This window comes from Podarcis vaucheri (assembly GCF_965113315.1).
Source record: "Podarcis vaucheri genome assembly, chromosome: 2".
NCBI lineage: Eukaryota > Metazoa > Chordata > Lepidosauria > Squamata > Lacertidae > Podarcis > Podarcis vaucheri.
Window position 1 is genome coordinate 42,611,265 of NC_138760.1, and position 20,225 is coordinate 42,631,489.

The 20,225-nt window shown below is 44.2% G+C and overlaps 1 protein-coding gene across 1 annotated transcript in view; it reads right to left on the minus strand.

Annotated features, from left to right (window-relative positions):
• Nucleotides 1-12,734: 12,734 nt before the first annotated feature.
• The window catches only part of LOC309520984 (myosin-4-like), a 42,997-nt gene continuing 35,506 nt past the window's right edge, over nucleotides 12,735-20,225 (minus strand). Inside the window, exons 38-40 of the mRNA XM_082203074.1 lie at nucleotides 16,259-16,354; nucleotides 14,589-14,723; nucleotides 12,735-12,851 (exon numbers count right to left, since the gene is read on the minus strand). Of these exons, the coding sequence (XP_082059200.1) occupies nucleotides 12,837-12,851; nucleotides 14,589-14,723; nucleotides 16,259-16,354 (246 nt within the window). The 3' untranslated portion in view covers nucleotides 12,735-12,836. The remainder of the gene's footprint in view (nucleotides 12,852-14,588; nucleotides 14,724-16,258; nucleotides 16,355-20,225) is intronic.

Below are 20,225 nucleotides of genomic sequence, written 5' to 3' on the forward strand. Positions count from 1 at the left end.
ATGCAAAATATGTACAGTGGTACAGACTCCGCTAACCCAAAAATAGTGCTTCAGGTTAAGAACTTTGCTTCAGGATGAGAACAGAAATCGTGCTCCGGCGGCGCGGCGGCAGCGGGAGGCCCCTTTAGCTAAAGTGGTGCTTCAGGTTAAGAACAGTTTCAGGTTAAGTACAGACCTCCAGAACAAATTAAGTACTTAACCCAAGGTATCACTGTATAAGCTATTATTATTATTATGGGGTAAGATGATCCAGCAAATAAACTGGTCCCAAGCTGTTAAGGGCTTTATTTAGTGTAACAGAAAATAACTTGGCCCAGGAGCAAATCAGCAATCAGTGCAGATCTCTGGATAATCATTGGCAGAGGAAGAGGGGGTTGGGGGAGTGCACCGCCCCCAGCAGTATGAGCCCGGTGGGGTTCCATCGCAGCTAACCCCCCCCCCCGCCGCCCGCACTGGGTGCCCTGGGTGCCCCGGAGGCAGCGCACCCCACCCCAGAATGCGTTCAACCCCCCCTGCGGGCGATGCACCAGGCCCCCCAGAACATGTGCCACGCCCCTGCAGGCAGCGTGCCATGCCTCCCACCTGCTCTCCGCCCCCGGTGCATGAAGCTCCGCCACTGGGGATAATGTGCTGGTCTTACTCCTGTCAGCAGCTGTGCTTCAGCATTCTGCACTAACTGCAGTTTCAAGGAGTGCCCTGCACAGAGTGCAATGCAGTAGTCCAACCTCAGAAGTCACCAATGCCAGAGCTACTGTGGTCAAGCTCTCCCAGTCCAGAAACAGCCACAGCTGTCATACCAGGTGCAGCTGGTAAAAGGTGTTCGGCTTGTTCGTAGCCCACACTGCTACGTGGTAGGCTCAATCAGTGTTCAAAACTCCCATTATTTTCAGCTTTGTATTCTTGTTATATTTAAAAAAAACGTGCCTAGACGTTCCGTTGTTGCACCAATAACCTAGGTGTTAGGTGCCATTTAGCTCCTAGATTTCATATCTCAGTTTCTAACACTGGGCTTCAGAGTGAGACTTGCACCACTTGTTCTCCAGATTTTGCCTGGCTTGCTTTCATAGTCCAATCCTTCACTATATCACCTTTGCAGATCTACTACTTCAGCTCTGTATGTAAATGTAGAAACTTCAAGCCTCATCCGAACCATTATAACATCCTTCCAGGATAATTGAAGGCATCACTTAGCAAATTTAAATAAAGCTAACATGCTTCAAAAGGGAAGAATAAGTTTCAATGTTAAGAGAAGTTTTCAAATGACAGAACCCTGGGAGAAAGTTTGGAATTGCCAGAACACACTGAATTTGAGTGCTATTTGAACACTGTTTGAAGTGAATATTTTGTTCCAGCCTTTGTCCTTGATATGTCCAAGACAGATCAGACAGATGTGAAAATCAGTGGCTTATCACAAATCACAAATCTTTCTTATCTATTTAAATTCCCTTCAGACCAACGCTTCCTTTTCCCAAAATTCCTCACTGTTGGAAGTTAACCTTGCTGCTGCTACTTCAAGGCTAAGGTTAAACTGCCAAAAATAAGCAACCCTTAGAGTTCTGGTGGTATTCATCCAATTGTGTTCTATGGAAATATGACTATAATTGATCATTTAGAAGTAAGAGTCAGCATATTGTTTATGATGTGCTACTTCTCAGGTTATGGTAAGCAAAGTCAATATTAATTAATCTGATGAAGCGATTTCTTTTTTAACCACCTTAAAATTGCAACAGCTGTCCTGCTTTACAAGAAAGCCACTGCTGTTTTCCTTCGAAAATTCATAACCTTGCAAGAAAACTCCACCCAATTTTACCTCAAAATCTGTAAAATTATAGATGTTTCCTTTGGGGGGGGATCAAACTTTGAGGGTGCCCAACACAAAAGCCCTGGACTTGCACTCTGAAGAAACGAATATGCCTGTAAATTTCAGCAACCACTGTCAAAAGGGGGAAAGGTTATAGCTGCTCCCCCTGCTTTAAATCCCAATAGTGGACAAGCAGACTTGGACAAAACCTGAGCCAAACTGGACAGCCTATGAAGCTCCTTGTAAAGCCAGATCAGGATTTTCCAAAGTGCCAGATGAGCGTGAGAGCTGAATTATGTGGATGGTGCACACCTCTAGTTTCTTCCGATAAACAAAAGATCTTATTTCATGCCCAAAAAATGAGATTAGCCTGCTAATGCCAATGTAGAAAAACCCATCTTTGCTATGACTGAGAGAGAATCTGGGTTAATCATAGAATTGTAGACTTGGAAGGGACCCCAAGAGTCATCTGTTCCAACCCCCTGCAATGCATGAACCCTACCCACAGCTGTCTCTGGGTGGACTCAAACCCCCAATCTTCTGGTTAGCAGCCAGATGCACTGACCCACTGCTCCACAAAATTGCCTCCAGTTAAGTAGCTGACTGTTGTTATATATATACGTTTTGCAGGGGTGGGAGGAGGACTAGTTAGAGTAGTCTGGTACAATCAGGAAGTGTGGTCCAGTGTTGTTTCCCTGACATGTTGGGTGATTATTGTTGTTGTTTAAGGGAAATGCACTGGGGAGAAACTATAAGGTTGATTGCAACAGCAATGTAATTAATTAAGGGCTGCAGGGGAAGAAGGGAGACAGGAAAATAATTGTGGGTTCCAGCAGTGGGTGGAAAGGCATGCTCTGGATTCCAGGTTTACCCACCAAGATATAAGTAGGATGGACCTGGAATTCAAGTTTCACAGAGTTCAGGTTCAGCCCAGCCCTGCTGCTGCTCAGTCACCAGATCTATCAGAAACGGTAGACCTGTTCTTGAATGTCACTTACCTGTGTCCCCCCCAATTATATTTTATTAAGTTTCAACATTTTTAACATTGTCAAAACACAATTTTGTTTTTTCTCTTATTTTTGTCCACTTCCCATCCCCTTTTCCATGAAGTTATTGTTTCTATCCTTCTGCTGCACCCTGTCTTCTATCTATCAAATCATAACCACAGTATTATAATCTAATTACTTCTGTTGCTCATAGCTCAAATCCTGCTCATGAGCTCATCATACTATAATATTTCTTTAAATAGTCAGAAAAAGGCATCCATTATTCCATAAAACACTCATCATTAGATTCTCTTAATTTTCTGTTAAGTTTGCCAGTTCTGCATAGTCCATTATCTTACATATCCATTCTTCTTTGGTTGGAATTTTTTCTTTCTTCCATTTCTGCTCATACAGAATCCTAGCTGCTGTTATTACATACATAGACAACTTTAACATTGGGGGGGGTGTATTTCTGCCCCCGTAAATCCCTAAAAGAAGCACTGTAGCCTTTTTTTGATATACTAATTTTAAACAATTTTAAAATCTCATCATGTATCATTTCCCAAAATTTCCTCGCTTTCTTGCAAGTCCATCCAGCAATTATTAGGAATCTTCTTATTCATTTTAGATAATTTGTTAGGTGTTAAGTACATCATTTTCATTTTTTTCTTTTTGAGTATAGCATGATGCCACTTACAGTGGTACCTCGGGTTATGTATTTAATTCATTCCAGAGGTCCATTCTTAACCCAAAACCATTCTTAACCTGAGGCATGCTTCTGCTAATGGGGCCTCCTGCTGCCGCTGCCACACAATTTCCGTTCTCAACCTGGGGCAAAGTTCGCAATCCAGAGCAACTACTTCTGGGTTAGCAGACTTCATAACCCAAAGCGTTTGTAACCCAAGGTACCACTGTACTTATGTTTTATGTATTTATTAATTCCTCCCCCACAAATTCCTAGAGATGCCAATGCCAGGGACTTAATGGGTTCCTGGCAATGAAGAGGTAGGATTCTGGACAGGGTGAATACAAAACATGTTTGATGTCCAACCTGATGGAGGTGGGCCAACTAGGAGAGCCAAACTATGCTAACTGTTTTGCTAGAGCAACACATCAGAGAACATGCCATTTTGCCAATGTTGCAGTAATGATATGAAACTACTGAAGGCAGATTTGCCAAAGCAAATATTTGAGATCCAGCTGTAAGAGAGATAGCTGAGACCAATCAGGAAATGTCTGATGAATAAATGTGACTTGTTCTAAACAAAATTTCCCGTGTAGGCAGATAATACTTTCATATGTGGCTTTTTTTAAATGCCACTTGAGATTTGTCCAGAAAGGGAGGGATGTGTCTATCATGACTGAATTTTGAATTCCCTAGTCAGTATTCATAATATGCAGTCAGTATACATAGTCTCAAAGAAATACAGTGGTACTGAATTAAGTACTTAATTCGTTCCGGAGGTCCGTTCTTAACCTGAAACTGTTCTTAACCTGATGCACCACTTTAGCTAATGGGGCCTCCCGCCGCCGCTGTGCGATTTCTGTTCTCATCCTGAAGCAAAGCTCTTAACCCGAGGTACTATTTCTGGGTTAGTGGAGTCTGTAACCTGAAGTATATGTAACCTGAGGTACCACTGTATGCTTTTTCCTGTTCAGAGTTGTCCAATTTGTGTTTAAAAAGGTAAAGGTAAAGGACAGTTAAGTCCAGCTGTGAACAACTCTGGGGTTGCGGCGCTCGTCTCATTTTACTGGCCGAGGGAGCTGGCGTTTGTCCGCAGACAGTTTTTCCGGGTCATGTGGCCAGCATGCCTAAGCCGCTTCTGGCGAAACCAGAGCAGTGCATGGAAATTCTGTTTACCTTCCCGCCGGAGTGGTACCTATTTATCTACTTGCCCTTTGATGTGCTTTCGAACTGCTAGGTTGGCAGGAGCTGGGACTGAGCAATGGGAGCTCACCCTGTTGCGGGGATTCGAACCGCCGACCTTCCGATCGACAAGCCGAAGGCTCAGTGGTTTACACCACAGCACCACCCGCGTCCCAATTTGTGTTTAATAGGATGTAATCAATTTATAATATCTACCTTTGCCTTTCACCCAGCTGGCATGAATTGCAGACTACAACATGGCAGTGGCTCTGCTCTTCCATTAAGCCCCGCCTTACAGTTACACAGACTGTATGCCTAGTGTCTGAAGTGTTGTCAGAGAATATGAATTCATCCCCAAGTCAATATAACAACATTTCTTTTCTTCTTTTAAATGTTTTATTTATTGAGCTTTTAGGATACAGAAGGAATAGGACAAGGCAAAGTTCAATAAATGTAAGGAAAATACAAATCTCCAGAGTCAAATTATAATTAAACATCAAAATTAAATTATACATTATTATAGTATTATATAGCAGGTAAGTATGTTAGCTGGTGTTCCAACAATAGCACTAAAGTACTCATATAACTTTTGCTTATTTTCCATTTTGTTGGTTTACAGGTGGGAGAGATACAAAGATGAAAAGGATTTAGATCAACCAAATCCATTCATAAACTGGTAGAAGAAACTGTCTATGCATCTCAATGTTTGTATACATTACAGAATCATACCATAGAGAAATGTTGCAGTTTTGTCTTCTTGACACTCTTAACTTTACAGATCAAGTTTTCCAGTAGGGTTGTGTCCCAAACTATCTGGTACCAGGATTCTGCAGTGGCACTGGATAAATCTCTCCAGTGTTGAGGCATGGTATTTCTTGCAGCATGCAAAAAATAGTTCACAAATAGTTCACAGCATGCAAAAAATAGTTCACAAGGTCATTGCTGCACAGTTCTTCATTTCCGCCTAAGGATAAAGGAGCCAGCTGTGGGGAAGTGTATGATCTGCTGTCTTGTGATTTTGTTTACAGTATTTCTGATGCCATGGAACCCCAAAAGGATTGCACTCTGGAGCACTCCCAGGGGATTTTGCATAATGAATGTACAAATTTTTGACTGAATGTACAAAATTCAGTTGAGATATGCACATTTCCCAAGGTCTGCTGGAGATTATGTATATTGACCAGGAAATGTGCACAATTCCCTCTTCATGGGCACATTATATGCACATTCTTCATGAGATCTGGTGAATGTGCACTATGGTTGGCTGTTACGCACATTAACCACTCAACTTGCATTACCCCTAGTATGTATGTGTGATTGTTCTTTGCTTTTATAAATTGTTTGATATTTGCTTGATGTAACTTGCCTTATGCTCCTTTTGGGGGGGAGGGAGATTAATAGAATTTTAAGAAATAAAGACACAAAAAATGTTAGAAATGTAATCTGTTAAAGCCTTGACTCCTTTGAAGGATCAATATTCTTATCATTTTTATTAATAAATGTTATTTTAACTAGTAAGATAACATTAATATTAATATCAGTACTGGTATTATTAATAAAATATTTTAAATAAAATATTTAGGTATTCACTTGGAGGTGGTATATAGCCATCATAAGTAGTAGTTCTTGATAGCCTTATAGACACCATGAATTTGTCTAATCCTGTTTTAAAGACATCTAGGCTGCATACATGCCATACGTTTAAAGCACACTTCCCCCCTCCGCCACAAAGAAGGCTAAGACTGTAGTTTAGCCCTCAAATAGTTACAATTCCCAGCACCTTGAGCACGCTACAGTTCCTATTTTGTTTTTTCAGGAGGTGTGCTTTAAAATCTGCTTTAAATGTATTGTGTGTATGCAGCATAATTTGGTATCTATCACAACATTCTCTGATAGCAAATGCCATACTTTTACTAAGTGCTGTGTGATGTTGCACTTAACTGAACCCAGATGTCCCAGGTTCAATTAATCTTTGTGCATATTTGTGGAAGAAAGCCATATTCCACAAAGGAGAAACTGATTATACTGGACAAATTTAGTGAAGAGCAGCCTTAGCAGAATATGCACCAAGTGAGGAACTGCAATGGCAGCTCGCTTGAGTTTGTCTTCAGCACCACCTGGTGGGGTGGGAAAGTGATGAGCGAAACCCAAAATTGGATCACGCTGTTGAGTGAATCAAGCAAAAAGAAAAAGAAAAACCTGTGTTCTGATCAGACGTATTCCAGAGAAACAAGGACGTATTTGCATAAATCACAGAATTCACAAGATGTGATTTCCTTGTTAGCAAGGAAAAGGAGTTTCCAGTTACCGGGTGAAGGCTAGATTCATCTGGCAGAAATTGTTTTTCTGTTCAGTACTAGAATGGAAGTTGTGCTTGCAGGATTGTTTACCATCTTCTTTCTTAAAGACATCTCAGAAGCCAAGTAGACAAATGTTTCCATAAAACAGAATGAGCAGAACTCTGGGGATGAGACAGATGGAACAATAGGCATGATGTGGCATTGCTCCCCAAGGCATCCCAGTGGTGGGCTTGGATACGATGGCACCCTGTGTGATGCCAAAATTCCCCCTCCTGCCCCAGCCCTTGTGTTGCCTTCCCAAAGGCAGGTAAGGAAAGAGGTGTCCTGCTTTGGGAAGGAGGTGTGATGACTCTGGCAGGGTCCTAGAGCCCTCCCACCTCTTTCCTAGAGTCCAGCGTCTTGCTTACCAGGCTTTGAGACGGCGCCCCCTTGGCTCAGTGCAATCATCAACATAGCCCTAAATCCACCCTTGTTAGTGTGGCTGGTGAAAAGTTGCAGAGAGCCTTGTTGGTGCTATTGCTAAGTGTAACTCAAACTATGGTAGGAAAGGAGCCCACCCAGAATAGCTGAACAAGTAAACAGATAATGAACATTCTGAATCAGCCAAACTGCTTTTACACACATATTCAAGCCTCTTCTTGATGTGTGTCTGTAGTCAAGAAAAGTCAAGTAATGTGTCAAGAGTTTTACATACTATTGGGAGCTCCAATGGAAGGAGAAGGACTCAAATAATGTGGTGTGTGTGTGTGTTGGTGCATTCCCATATGTGAGACACTACAGATACCACAGAGAACATTGCATACCTGAATTTAATAGTGTGGTGTCTTTTCCATCTGTAAAAAACTGATCATAGCTGATAGGTTGCTTTCTGTGGCTGAGATGTATAGATGTGTGCCTGGGTCTACATGACATAGCTGTCTCAGTATTTGCCCCTCAATGGTGTCTCTGTTCTGCAGCCATCTGTGTATAAAGCTGCTATTCTCCAAGAATGACTCATGAGAGAAAGTCTCTTACAATTAAATGTAAAATGCCATGTTTGTAGAGTGGTAAAGATGAGGTCCTAATCTCTTAAACCTCCAGGAATTCAGAATTAACATCCCCATGACAACTTTAATCCTTAGAAATTTGCAGAGGACTACATATATTTGGAAGGGCGGTGGGAGAGAATCCTGTCCAGCAGATCTGCTTCTATATATTAGCATCGCACCTGAACTCCGCATTAGTGCCCACAAAGTCTGTCAAACTCACTTTCAGATTCTTGGTAGGAGATGACACTGCTTGCAGTTGATTTCTTTCACTTTTCTCCTTCTCCAAACAATCCCCGATTTTAAACTACCAGATCAGTTTCCTGATTCTTTGCTCAGCAGAGGCATATGTGCAATAGTTTTGTTTGCTGCATTTAGTTGCTTTTTCATTATGACCAGGAACATGTCTTCATGCAGGTGGACATATATTCACAGTATATCTGTACTACAAATGAAAACCATTTCCAAATCCTTTTAGCTGTCAATTGGGGAATTAGGAATCTCTAAAAATAATTCTCAGCACCATCTATAAACACTACAATCCTTAGTGTAGTGGAGGGAAGACACATCATATGAACAGATCAGTCAGTTTACATTCATTCCATAAATATAGATGGAACAAGAAAAATGTCATCTCATTTAAGTTTTTTTTTTTTTTTGAACAACTGGATTATTTGAGGAGAACTTTGGTTGTAGTTTCCATCTTACATCTATCTCCTCCTCAGTTCCCAGCCCTCTTCTCGCGTTGCCTAGTTCTTTTAAATCTCAGATTAGAATGATACAATTGCCTTGTTTTACTGTATGTATCTCATCAGGGATAATAACTCTTTGCTTAATTGCATAATAGTGCAAATCATTGAAAATGCTTTACTACAGTTGTGTAATCTATATCTGCTCTCTCTCTTTCTCTCTCTCTCTCTCTCTCTCTCTGTGTGTGTGTGTGTGAGAGAGAGAGAGAGAGAGTTCTAATTCCTAGTATTGGGAACAATTGGGGCTAGATTTTGCAAAAGCCAACAAACATTTCTTTTTGAACTAGATGTAAATGGAAAAGAACAATGCTGCCAGAATAGCAGAAACTGGACAAGAGAAAGTTGGGTGCATTTTACTTATAAAGTCACAGCTGGTTGGAGAAGTGTCAGTCAGCACCTGATGTGATCACTGAGCCTTGTTAGTGCTGACATGTCTGGAAATAAAGCCTTCTGCCTGCTCTTTGAGTAGAAAAGTCAGCATTTCCACCCACACCCCAGCACTAGAGAGGGAAGGGCTGGAGATTCTGATCATGTGTCTCATGCTGCTTTAACTGTGGCCAGATTTAATGTGCTGCCATCTAAAATGTTTAGGAGAAGATATGCTGGTATTTCTCTCTCCTCGAGGCTAACAAGAGCTGGAATCTATGGAACATGTTGTTCTGTTTTACCATTTTTATGCTGGAATTCATTAGGAAATGATTGGTCATTTACCAGACAAACCATGATGGAGGTCAGCTCAATTCTATGTTAAGTATTTACTGGGAGATAAAATCCCATGGTGGTCACATTTCTGTCAATAGCAGTAAGGTTTTCCTGTTGTTATTCTGTCTCTCACAGCTGCAATAAACCTGCCATTAAAATTATGGACTGGTCATTTCTACATCAGTGGCCAAATGGGCAAATTTAGCAGGGGATCAAATACTTTACCCCCCTCACTGTATGTGTGAAAGAGTGAGAGAGGAAAAGAGTGCTGTGTGCCTGCATATGCTGTATATGTGGTGAATGTACATGTCTGATGAGTGTTTAGTGTGTGTGGACTTGCACATACACTGACGATGTCCACTGCTGCCATGTGGCCAACGGAGGGATGGCTGACTGTCATTGTGACCAATATTAGCCACCTGTTCTAGGGTTTTGAAGGCAAATATGGCTCTTTTCTTACTTCCAAAGTGAGGGGAGAAGTGGAAAAGTACCACCAGTGCTAGGGGAGGTGTTTATGGCCCTAATTGCAGCCACGATGAGGAAACCAAGTTTAGCAAGATGAGAATAAGCTGCAGCAATTCTAGGGCTCATCTACTCTGCCATGGCTTGAAATCGGCTCCTTTCAAACAAACAGGTTAACGTTAACCACAGTTTGTTGGTTTGGGCAGTACAAACTGTGGTGAAGTGAAACAAATAGGAAAGCTTCTAAACTTCTCACAGCTCCACTGGGAGAACAAGGCGAGGGTAGGGTGATGCGAGCCTAAGGTCCACTGCATCTTTTTCTTTTCTTTTTCTGAATATTTTATTAGTTGAGTATAAGAACATCATATAATCAAATACAGTTTTCCACATCTTTTTCTTAACAGGCAAACCTATGTCTAGCCTAACATCCCAATATGGCCATTTCCTGTCCCCAAATATTTATTTACGGTATGCCATGAAATTTTATTTGCTCGTGTTCTACATTTATTAGACATTTCGCTCTGAAAATACTGGCCACTGTTCAAGGCAAGTCATGAGAGAAGCTTGAGCTCTGTTTTGAACCAAAATAAGTCCTGGAGCCTTTGTGACTCAGAGAGCCCATTAGATGACATTCCTCCTTGGGATTTGGGTGGCTTTCACCCAGCGATTAGCTCTTCTTGCTTCCGCATGCTTAGAGATCAGATCTGTGGACGCGCCGCTGGTTGTAAAGTAGACCCCTGTTAGTCATTTCAGTGAGCATGCATAGTCCGTTTCAAGCCCTTAAGCCTAATTATGGAGAGGGCTTTTCAGCCTATGGTGTTGGGAGAAAGTTTCCATTTGGCACTAGCTCCTGCCTAGGCACATGCATGATTTATAACCCGGGGAGAAATGTGCTGTTCTGGTGTGAACATCCAAATAAATCATCTTCTGGAATTCTGGGGACTTGTGTCACTCTCACCAGCAGTCAGTAATTGTTTATATATTCATGGCAGGGAATATTCTTCATTCTGAGTCATTATGAATTGATTTAGTCATGACAATGCTGCATTGTTATGTTTGGTCTGTTGCCGTTTGCTTTTTTTAGCTGCTTGAAGAATTATAACGTATCTGGAGGACAAGTCTCTCTTCACACATTATGTTTTTCTAACGTGGGTGTACATAAGAGCAGGAAAAAGGGCAGCACAGTATAAAAATTATGCGCTTACCAATTTTACTAAATGTTACATGTACTGACAGCAGGATCCCAATGCAAAATGCAGTCAACTACATATGGCCCTTAATTCGAGCGCAAATGTTACCTCTCAGGATTTATCTGCAAAATAACACATATGGTCTACTTGTGTAAATATTTTAATGTCAGAGGAGCTGCTCACAGTAGACTGAAGTGGTTATTTTTAAAAAACAAATTCTGCTTTTGGAATTCACCTTGCTGATGGAAATAAGCACTTAAATCTTCAGTGAGCTGCATCTTCAATGGCAGCAGAAGTTATTTGTGCAGATAACAAGCCCCTTCTGCTAAATAATTTATTTATTAACTCCACTGTTCTTAAACAGGGATACGCTCTCTTCTTCCCATTCAGATGCAACTTTGGATAATGTGGAGATGAAAATAATCCTTGTCTCCCTGAGGCACATGCCTTAGGCTTAGGACTCAAATACCTGAAGTGTTTCCTCATATGTACCTGTCAGTACAGTAGGATTTTCATTGTATTTCCCTTCTCTGGTTGCCCCCACCTCTGGCAACGACAGAGTTGGCATTTTCACCCAGGGTGCTTAGAGAAATGGAACCGATCCAGACCCTGCAATCATCAACTGAGACCCTTCTTCAAGAGCCTCCTCCACAAGAGGTCCAGAGGGTGGCTACACGAGAAAGGGCCTTTTCTGTGGTGGCTCCCCATTTGTGGAATGCCCGCCCTAGAGAGGCTCGCCTGGTAGCCTTCATTGCATATATTTAGGCGCCAGGCGAAAATGTTTCGCTATAGCCTTTGGCTGATTAACATTCTATGGCTTTAAAATGTATTCGTGGGATGGGGGTTATTGGTTTGTTTTATTATGTATTTTGTGTTCTCATTTTGTATTTTTATGTTGTGAACCAGCCTGTAATCTTCAGATGAAAGGCAGTATCAAATATAATAATTGTAATAATAACACTCTAACCGGCGGAAGTTGTCTTGCTGTATTTTCTGAGTCTTTCAAAATACAGGGCACTTCCAGACTGCCAATATTTGGGGAGTGGGATTCAATCGCACACCAGCAAATTCAAGCCGCAAAATTATAGTTGACTGGGATTTCTTGTGCAACAAACGTAGTTCGTGAAAAATTGGGCTTTATGCAATAAGAAAAGTGATAGGGAAATGCACTAGGAAGTGTGGGATAACATTTGCTTTGATGCAGCATTCCCCCCTGCAAACAAACTGGAGTGAATGCTCAATAAACAGGTCTTCTGGATGTGCCCAGACAGATTTGCTTCAACGGGCTTTCTGACGCTGTTTTTACTCTAATATTTGCACTGTTCGGTTGGTTAGTGTTGCTTTTGTATAACCAGACTTTTTGGGGGGCGGTAATGTTGAATCAATTTTAATACATTTGTAATTGCTGCCCTAGAATTATTTTATAATGAAGTGTGGGATATAAATTAAATTAAATAAATAAGCAAACGAGTGAAACAAGCAAAATTATACATGTTCACAAATGCACGCCACCGTTCACACAGCTGACTGCAGTTACCCAGCTCTCAAGAATTCTGAAAGTACGCTTGATGCCCGCATTCCCATGGGAGTCTTCACAATTTCTCACAGGCGCCTCCGATTTTTGATGAAACATTAAAAGGTCACAACTGAAATATGTTGCTTAAAATGTATTTTTATTCAGGTTCAATGATTTACATGTACATTCACTGTGAAGAATTCCACATTGTGTGGAATCTTTTCAGGAGCAGTTCGTCTCATTCTTCCGATTTCTGTACAAAAATAAATTCAAATGTAGAAGATAATGAGGTAACAGAACAGTTTATATGTGAACAGTGTAGGTAGCAAGAGTATGTCAAGGGACTAACAGGCAGGAATTCTCCCTCTTGCATTATTTTTCTGGTGTGGGAGAATTGCTCTGTCTTATTCTACTCTCCCTCTCCCCGCCACAAACTGTGGTGGGACTGCTGCCACCACAGCAACTGGAATTGTCTGCTTTTATTTCCTTGGCTCAGAAGCATAATATGAGGGAGAAGCAGCAAGGTAAAGGAGAGAAATCAAAAGAAGAGGGGAAAGAAGATCCTTGCCAGTCTGCAGCCCAGGCTTCCAGATTTCACTCTAGTCTGGACACAATTCCTATTTGTTTTAAGAGCCATGAAGCAGAGAGAAGATGCTGCCGTGAAATTATGGAGCACATGTTTGTAAGGAGATCGGAGAACATGATCTCAGTCATTGCTTCTGGCTTTACAAATCTGTTAGTACTTAACACTCCAATATTTATTGAAGATATTTGTACCATATGTATGTGTCTATCTCCCGCCATTTCAAATTTATTGGAGGATAGCTCATGACTGTTCTTGATAATATTTCTCTACACTTAAATGGATGGATAGGTTGCAAAGCTTACTATCAAGTCAAGGGAGGAGAATTCAAATATTCAAATGTAAAATGTTTACATTGGTGTTCTTGTTCATGGAGCCAAGTAGTGGAAAGGTGGAAAATTACCATACATTGGGCATCTTGTTACATATATTGTTGTTGTATTACTGGTACCCCACCCATCTGACTGGGTTGCCCCAGCCACATTAGGTGTACAATGCAATCCTACACATGTCTACTCAGAAATACTCAGTGTACTGGAAGATGCAAAGATCACCAGTGTTGAAGCTATGATTCTTCAACATCAACTTTGTTTGGACTGGCCATGTGCGGATGCCTGATGATCGTCTTCCAAAGCAACTTCTCTATTCCAAACTTAAAAATGGAAAGCGTAATGCTGGTGGTCAACAAAAGAGGTTTAAAGACTGTCTCAAGGCAAATCTAAAAAATATGTAGTATAAACACTGACAACTGGGAAACACTGGCCAGTTAGAGAACAGCCTTTACCAAAGGTGTCATGCGTTTTGAAGACACTCAAACTCAGGACGCAGGAGAGAAATGTGCTAAGAGGAAGGCACGCTTGGCAAATCCACACCGTGATCAACTCCCACCCGGAAACCAATGTCCCCACTGTGGAAGGACATGTGGATCCAGAATTGGCCTCCACAGTCACTTACAGACTCATTGTTATAACCATGTTTATGGAAGACAATCTTACTCGGCTACAAGTGATTGCCAAAGACTCAGAAATAAGCCTCACTGAGTTCAGTGATACTTACTCTGATGTAAGTATGCATAAGATTGCAGCCTTAGAGTGACAATTTCTTTTTAATGTGAATATGAAACTTACATTGACCTGAATACTAATTTGCATTGCAAATGCTCTCCTGTTCATTTCACCACTAACAAATGCCAAGTGTTCAATAGCAAGTGGAAGGCTCAAAGGCAATTTAAACTTCATGGAGGAAAATATACTGTTTCACTTTGGGGCTACTTCTTAGAAGAGCTAGGTAGGAATTTGAACCCAAGCAGATTAACAGTACCAACTGAAAGACAGAAGGTGTTATCCTTGTACAGAGAAAAGTTTCCTTCTATGCCAGTACATCATCCCACCCCACCAAGACACTTACCTTTCCCCCAATGTCACGGCTCTTGGCTCGCAGCTTATTGACCTGGGATTCAGCAATGTCTGCTCGCTCTTCAGCTTCTTCCAGCTCATGCTGAGCCTTCCTGAACCTGGCAAAGTTCGTGTTGGCTTGCTCCTCCTTGCAGAATAGAAACGTGACATGAAATCAACAACACAAGCAGAGCCAAAGCTATAGTATATAAGGGACAGCGAAGGCGCCCCACAACGATGTTGATTTCACATCCTGCACCAATCCAGGCTGTTTTCCTCCTCCCTGACATTGTGCAGGGGAAACAAACCATGATGCCTGGCTTAGCATTGCATCTGAATGAGGGATTATGGTTTGTTCCGATTCTGACAAACAATGACCTGCACTCATCTAAAGTTTCAGTTACAGATAGGTAGCCGTGTTGGTCTGCCATAGTCAAAATAAAAAAAATCCTTCCAGTAGCACCTTAAAGACCAACTAAGTTAGTTCTTGGTATGAGCTTTCGTGTGCATGGTATCTGAAGAAGTGTGCATGCACACGAAAGCTCATACCAAGAACTAACTTAGTTGGTCTTTAAGGTGCTACTGGAAGGATTTTTTTTATTTCATCTAAAGTTTGTTCTTGGCTTACCAGGTGTGGTTTGCTGAAGCAAAGCGTAATCTCTGTTTGGACATAACACTAAGACAGGGATCATGGAAAAGCAGCCCAAATTGACCCATTTACTGTTTTAAACCATTAACTATTGTTTACCATAGCATGCAAACTAGAATGCTGGAAATTGTGGGAGGTAAGCTATACCTGTGTAAGAACATACAGTAAGAAGAGCTTGCTGGATCAGGCCAGTGGGCCATCTAGTCCAGCATTCTGTTCTCACAGTGGCCAACCAGATGCCTGTGGGAAATTTGCAAGCAAGATTTGAGCACAATAGCACTCCTCTCCTCTGGTTTCCAGCTATGGGCTTTCAGAAGCATTCTTGCCTCCAGCTGTGGAGGCAGAGGATAACCGCTATGTATTCCACCCTTTCTCTGAAGTGACAGCTGTATTCTGAAAGGATCTATGATGTGTGATCTATGGTGTCTAATAGAGACACTGACAGGAAAGGGAAGATTAGAAGCATGTGAGATGGTTGCCCTCTGCTTAGTTATGCAGGAATGCTATGGGAAGTGCCTGAGTGCTACAGTAAATGGCATGGGAGTGAATCTGTGTCATCAAGAGAGACAAGGGTTCTACTTGCTGTTCTGTGATGTGAGAATTGGTATGACTTCTGTGGGTGGAACACTGTCAAGGAGACAAGTAAGATATAATTGGGGTTTGGGAAGGAGTTATCACTACACCCCTTTGACATGTGGAAGTAGTAGTATAAGGAATGGGTGGTTCTGCATGGTTCCAGGATATAGGGGTTATGGGGCAGGGTCTTCTAACTGTAGTGTGTGGGGTTAGGGGTGAAGAGGTGTCATGATTTATGTTAGTGTAATCCTGAAAGGGGTTACAAGATAAAGATAAGCAGTTCTGGGTGTTTTTCAAGCTGCGTGTTTCTTTGGACAGTGTATTTTAATTTTATTATTTGTATCACTGTTTATTTCTTTATTGTGCTCTACCATTCCTCACACAGGAACGCAGGGTGAGTAACGATGGTCAGTATAGGTTTAAGCATGAAGGGAGCCATTTGAGATTTGCGCACTTACAGCCTCTTCAGCTTGTCTCTTGTACGCTTTCACCTTCAGCTGCAACTTGTCCACTAGGTCTTGAAGCCTGAAAACATTCTTCTTATCCTCTTCAGCCTGCATGGAATGTAAATGGAATGCTAACACTAGAAGGCTCAGAGAGCGTGCCTTCAGAGGATATCAGAGTTTGGTTATCCTCTGGAAGTTGACAGGTAGAACAGGTACATAAGAACCCTGCTGATCTAGTCCAGTATCCTGTTCTCACAGTGGCCAACCAGATGCCTATGGGAGGACCAGAAGCAGGATCAGAGTTAAATAGCACTCTCCCCACAAGTGACTCGCAGCCAGGGGCGAACAAATGGGTTGTGACACCCAGGGCAGGGCACTGCTATGTAGGGCGCATGTGCGGCATCGCTACGTACAACACAGCGCTGTACATAGCGATGCTGCACATGTGCTGTACATAGCGCTTTGCCAGCGGCGCCACTCCAGTGCCATATGGACAGTGCTGGAATCCTCTGCTTGTGGTTGCCCCAAATGGAGGATCCTCTACATGCGACTGTAGAGGCACGGATGGATCCCATTGCTATCCATACGGCGCTCAAGCGGTACCGGTGGCAAACTGCTATGTACAGCGCATGTGTGGTGTTGTTACGTACAGTGCATGCGTGCGACACTGCACATGCGCTGTACATAGTGGTTTGCCGCCAGCACCAGGATCCTCTGCTTGTGGCTGCAGCCGCAAACAAAGGATCCTCCACCTGCTCTGCCGGTGAGTCTTGGGGAGGACGGCTCCCCCTGCAAGCCCATTCTCCACCTTGGGCCTGGGGGCGGGCCCCAGACTCCACCTCAGCATATAAGGCCCCAAGGAGGCCTCGGGACATCGCTGCTGCCGCTCTGCCGGTGAGTCTTGGGGAGGACCGCTCCCCCTGCAAGCCCATTCTCCACCTTGGGCCTGGGGGCAGGCCCCAGACTCACCACCATCACAACTCTAAGGACACTGCTGCTGTGGCAGCAAATGTTTAATCGTGTTATATATTTTAAAGTGTTTTAAAAGTGTTTTTATTTTTTACTTTGTTGTACCACCAGAAACGGTGGTTTTTTATCCATGTATTCTTATTTTGTTTTGTTTTATTTTGGGTTGGGGTGGGACGGTTTGTTGAGTGGGGTGGGGATTGGTTTTGCTTTGGTGTAATTGTTTTTTTCCCTGTTTGTTTGTTTGTTTGCTTTTATACTTTGTAAATGGAGGCGAGTATGAGGCCTGGGATTCCTACTGTGGAGGGGCGAGGGAGGTATGGCGGTGGGGGCAGATGGCATAGGCGAAGGGGATCGAGATACGGATATGCTCGTACCCCTTCCAATCTGCGCCCCATCCCGAGAGACGAGGGTAGGGTGAGAAAGGATTACTCACCTCAGTCACTGGTGTTGTGCAATGCCAGGTCTATAGGCAACAAAACCGCCACCCTGCGAGATTTCATCATCTCGCAGGGGGTCGACCTGGCTTGTGTGACGGAGACCTGGGTGCGCGAAGGGGTAACTGTTACCTTATGAGAGATGGCGCCCCCGGGTTTCTCCGTCCTCCACCAGTCACGGACTGTGGGCCGGGGGGGAGGGGTGGCATTATTAATCCGGGAAGACTGTTCTTTCAGGGCTCTACCACCGCCATCGATCCCCGGCATTGAATGTGTTGGCCTAGTGTGGGGCTCCGAGGTGAGCTTGGCTGTCTGGCTGGTGTACCGGCCACCTAGCGCACCAGCAGCCACCCTGTCAGGCCTGCTGGAGGCGGTGGCCGGCTGGGCCTTGGAGTTCCCTAACCTATTGGTATTGGGGGACTTCAACATCCATGCCGATGCCACTCCCTCCTCACAGGCTCTGGACCTGGTGTCTTCCATGGCGACACTAGGGCTCTCCCAGTTTGTTTCGGGCCCCACACATCAAGCAGGCCACACGCTGGATCTGATCTTTGGCGTCGGTATAGATGTGATCCTGTCTCCTTCGATGAAGGTGCCATGGTCGGATCACTATGCTCTGAAAGCCAGGATTGATGTTCCACCCCCACCCTGCTTAGGTGGTGAGCCGATTTGGGCTCGCCCGCGGAGGCTGATGGACCCTGATAGATTCCGTCAAGCCTTGCGGGACCTTTCTCCCCCTGGCGACTCATTGACTGAGCTTGTTGAGGGCTGGAATACCCAGCTCCTGGCAGCCATCAATGAGATCGCACCTAAGCGCCCTCTGCGACCCCGCAGAAACCGGGCTCCCTGGTTTACTGAGGAGCTCCGGAAAATGAAGCGGGACCTCAGACGGCTAGAGCGAGTATGGCGGGGTGCCCGTGACGGAGCCTCAAGAACATCTTATAGGGTTTTTATGAAAACCTACGAGATGGCAGTGAAGGCCGCCAAGAAGTCCTACTTCTCGGCCTCCATTGCATCCGCTAGCTCTCGCCCGGCACAATTATTTAGTATAATTCGGTCTTTAACGTCCCTCGAAGGACAGCCAAATTTAAATAACAATTCGACACATAGCTGTGAGGCATTTGCGAGCTTTTTTGCGGAGAAGGTCCTGTCGCTCCGCCATGACCTCCCTGCCAATTTGGATACAATAAAAGAACTGGAGGCCCCTCGACTGTCCTCGGGTCCAGTATTGGACCACTTTGACCGGATATCCCCAGCCGATGTGGACAGACTCCTCCGAGCTGGAAAGCCCACCACTTGTCCTCTCGACCCGTGCCCGTCTTGGCTGATTAGAGCATGTCCAGACGAGGTGCGGGCCCCCCTGGGGGATATCATCAATTTGTCCCTTGGCACCGGGACATTCCCAGGGGAACTGAAGGAGGCAGTGGTGCGTCCGCTCTTAAAGAAAACATCATTAGATCCCTTAGATCTATCCAATTACCGCCCAGTTTCGAATCTTCCATTCCTGGGCAAGGTGATTGAGAGAGCGGTTGCTGAACAGCTTGGTAGGTTTCTGGATGAAACATCGGCTCTGGATCCATTCCAGTCCGGCTTCCGCGCTGGTCATGGGACCGAGACGGCTCTGGTCGCCCTAACAGATGATCTCCGTAGACAGCTGGACCGAGGCGGGTCGGGGCTGCTGATTCTTCTAGATCTGTCAGCAGCTTTCGACATGGTCGATCACGAACTTTTGGACCACTGCCTCGCCGACGTGGGGATCCAGGGCGCAGTCCTTCAATGGCTGCGCTCGTTTCTCTCTGGTCGGGGACAGAGGGTGGCGCTTGGGGGGGAACTGTCATCCCGCCACTCCTTGGTGTGTGGAGTGCCTCAGGGTGCGATTCTCTCCCCGATGCTTTTTAACATCTTTATGCGCCCCCTCGCCCAGCTTGTCCGGAGTTTTGGGCTGGGCTGCCATCAGTATGCCGATGACACCCAACTCTATCTGTTGATGGATGGCCATCCTGACTTGGCCCCAGACACACTGATCAGATGCTTGGAAGCTGTGGCTGGATGGTTACGTGGGAGCCGGTTGAAGTTAAATCCTTCGAAGACAGAGGTCCTCTGGCTGGGACGGGACGATATGGGATTGAGGGGGCAACTCCCATCTCTTGCGGGGGTGCAATTAGTGCCAGCACCGTCCGTTAAGAGTTTGGGTGTAATCTTCGATACCTCCCTCTCTATGGAGGCGCAGATTGCAGCTATAACAAAGGCGGCATTTTTTCATCTCCGCCAAGCTAAGCAGTTGGCCCCTTACCTCTCTCGCCCTGACCTAGCCACTGTGATCCACGCGACGGTCACCTCCAGACTGGATTATTGTAACTCGCTCTACGTGGGGCTGCCCTTGAGACTGACCCAGAAACTCCAGCGGGTGCAGAATGCCGCAGCGAGACTCCTTACGGGGTCTTCGCTGCGGGATCACATTCATCCGGTGCTATACCAGCTGCACTGGCTCCCAGTGGAGTACAGGATCAGGTTTAAGGTGCTGGTTTTAACCTTTAAAGCCCTATACGGCCTAGGACCCTCGTATCTACGGGACC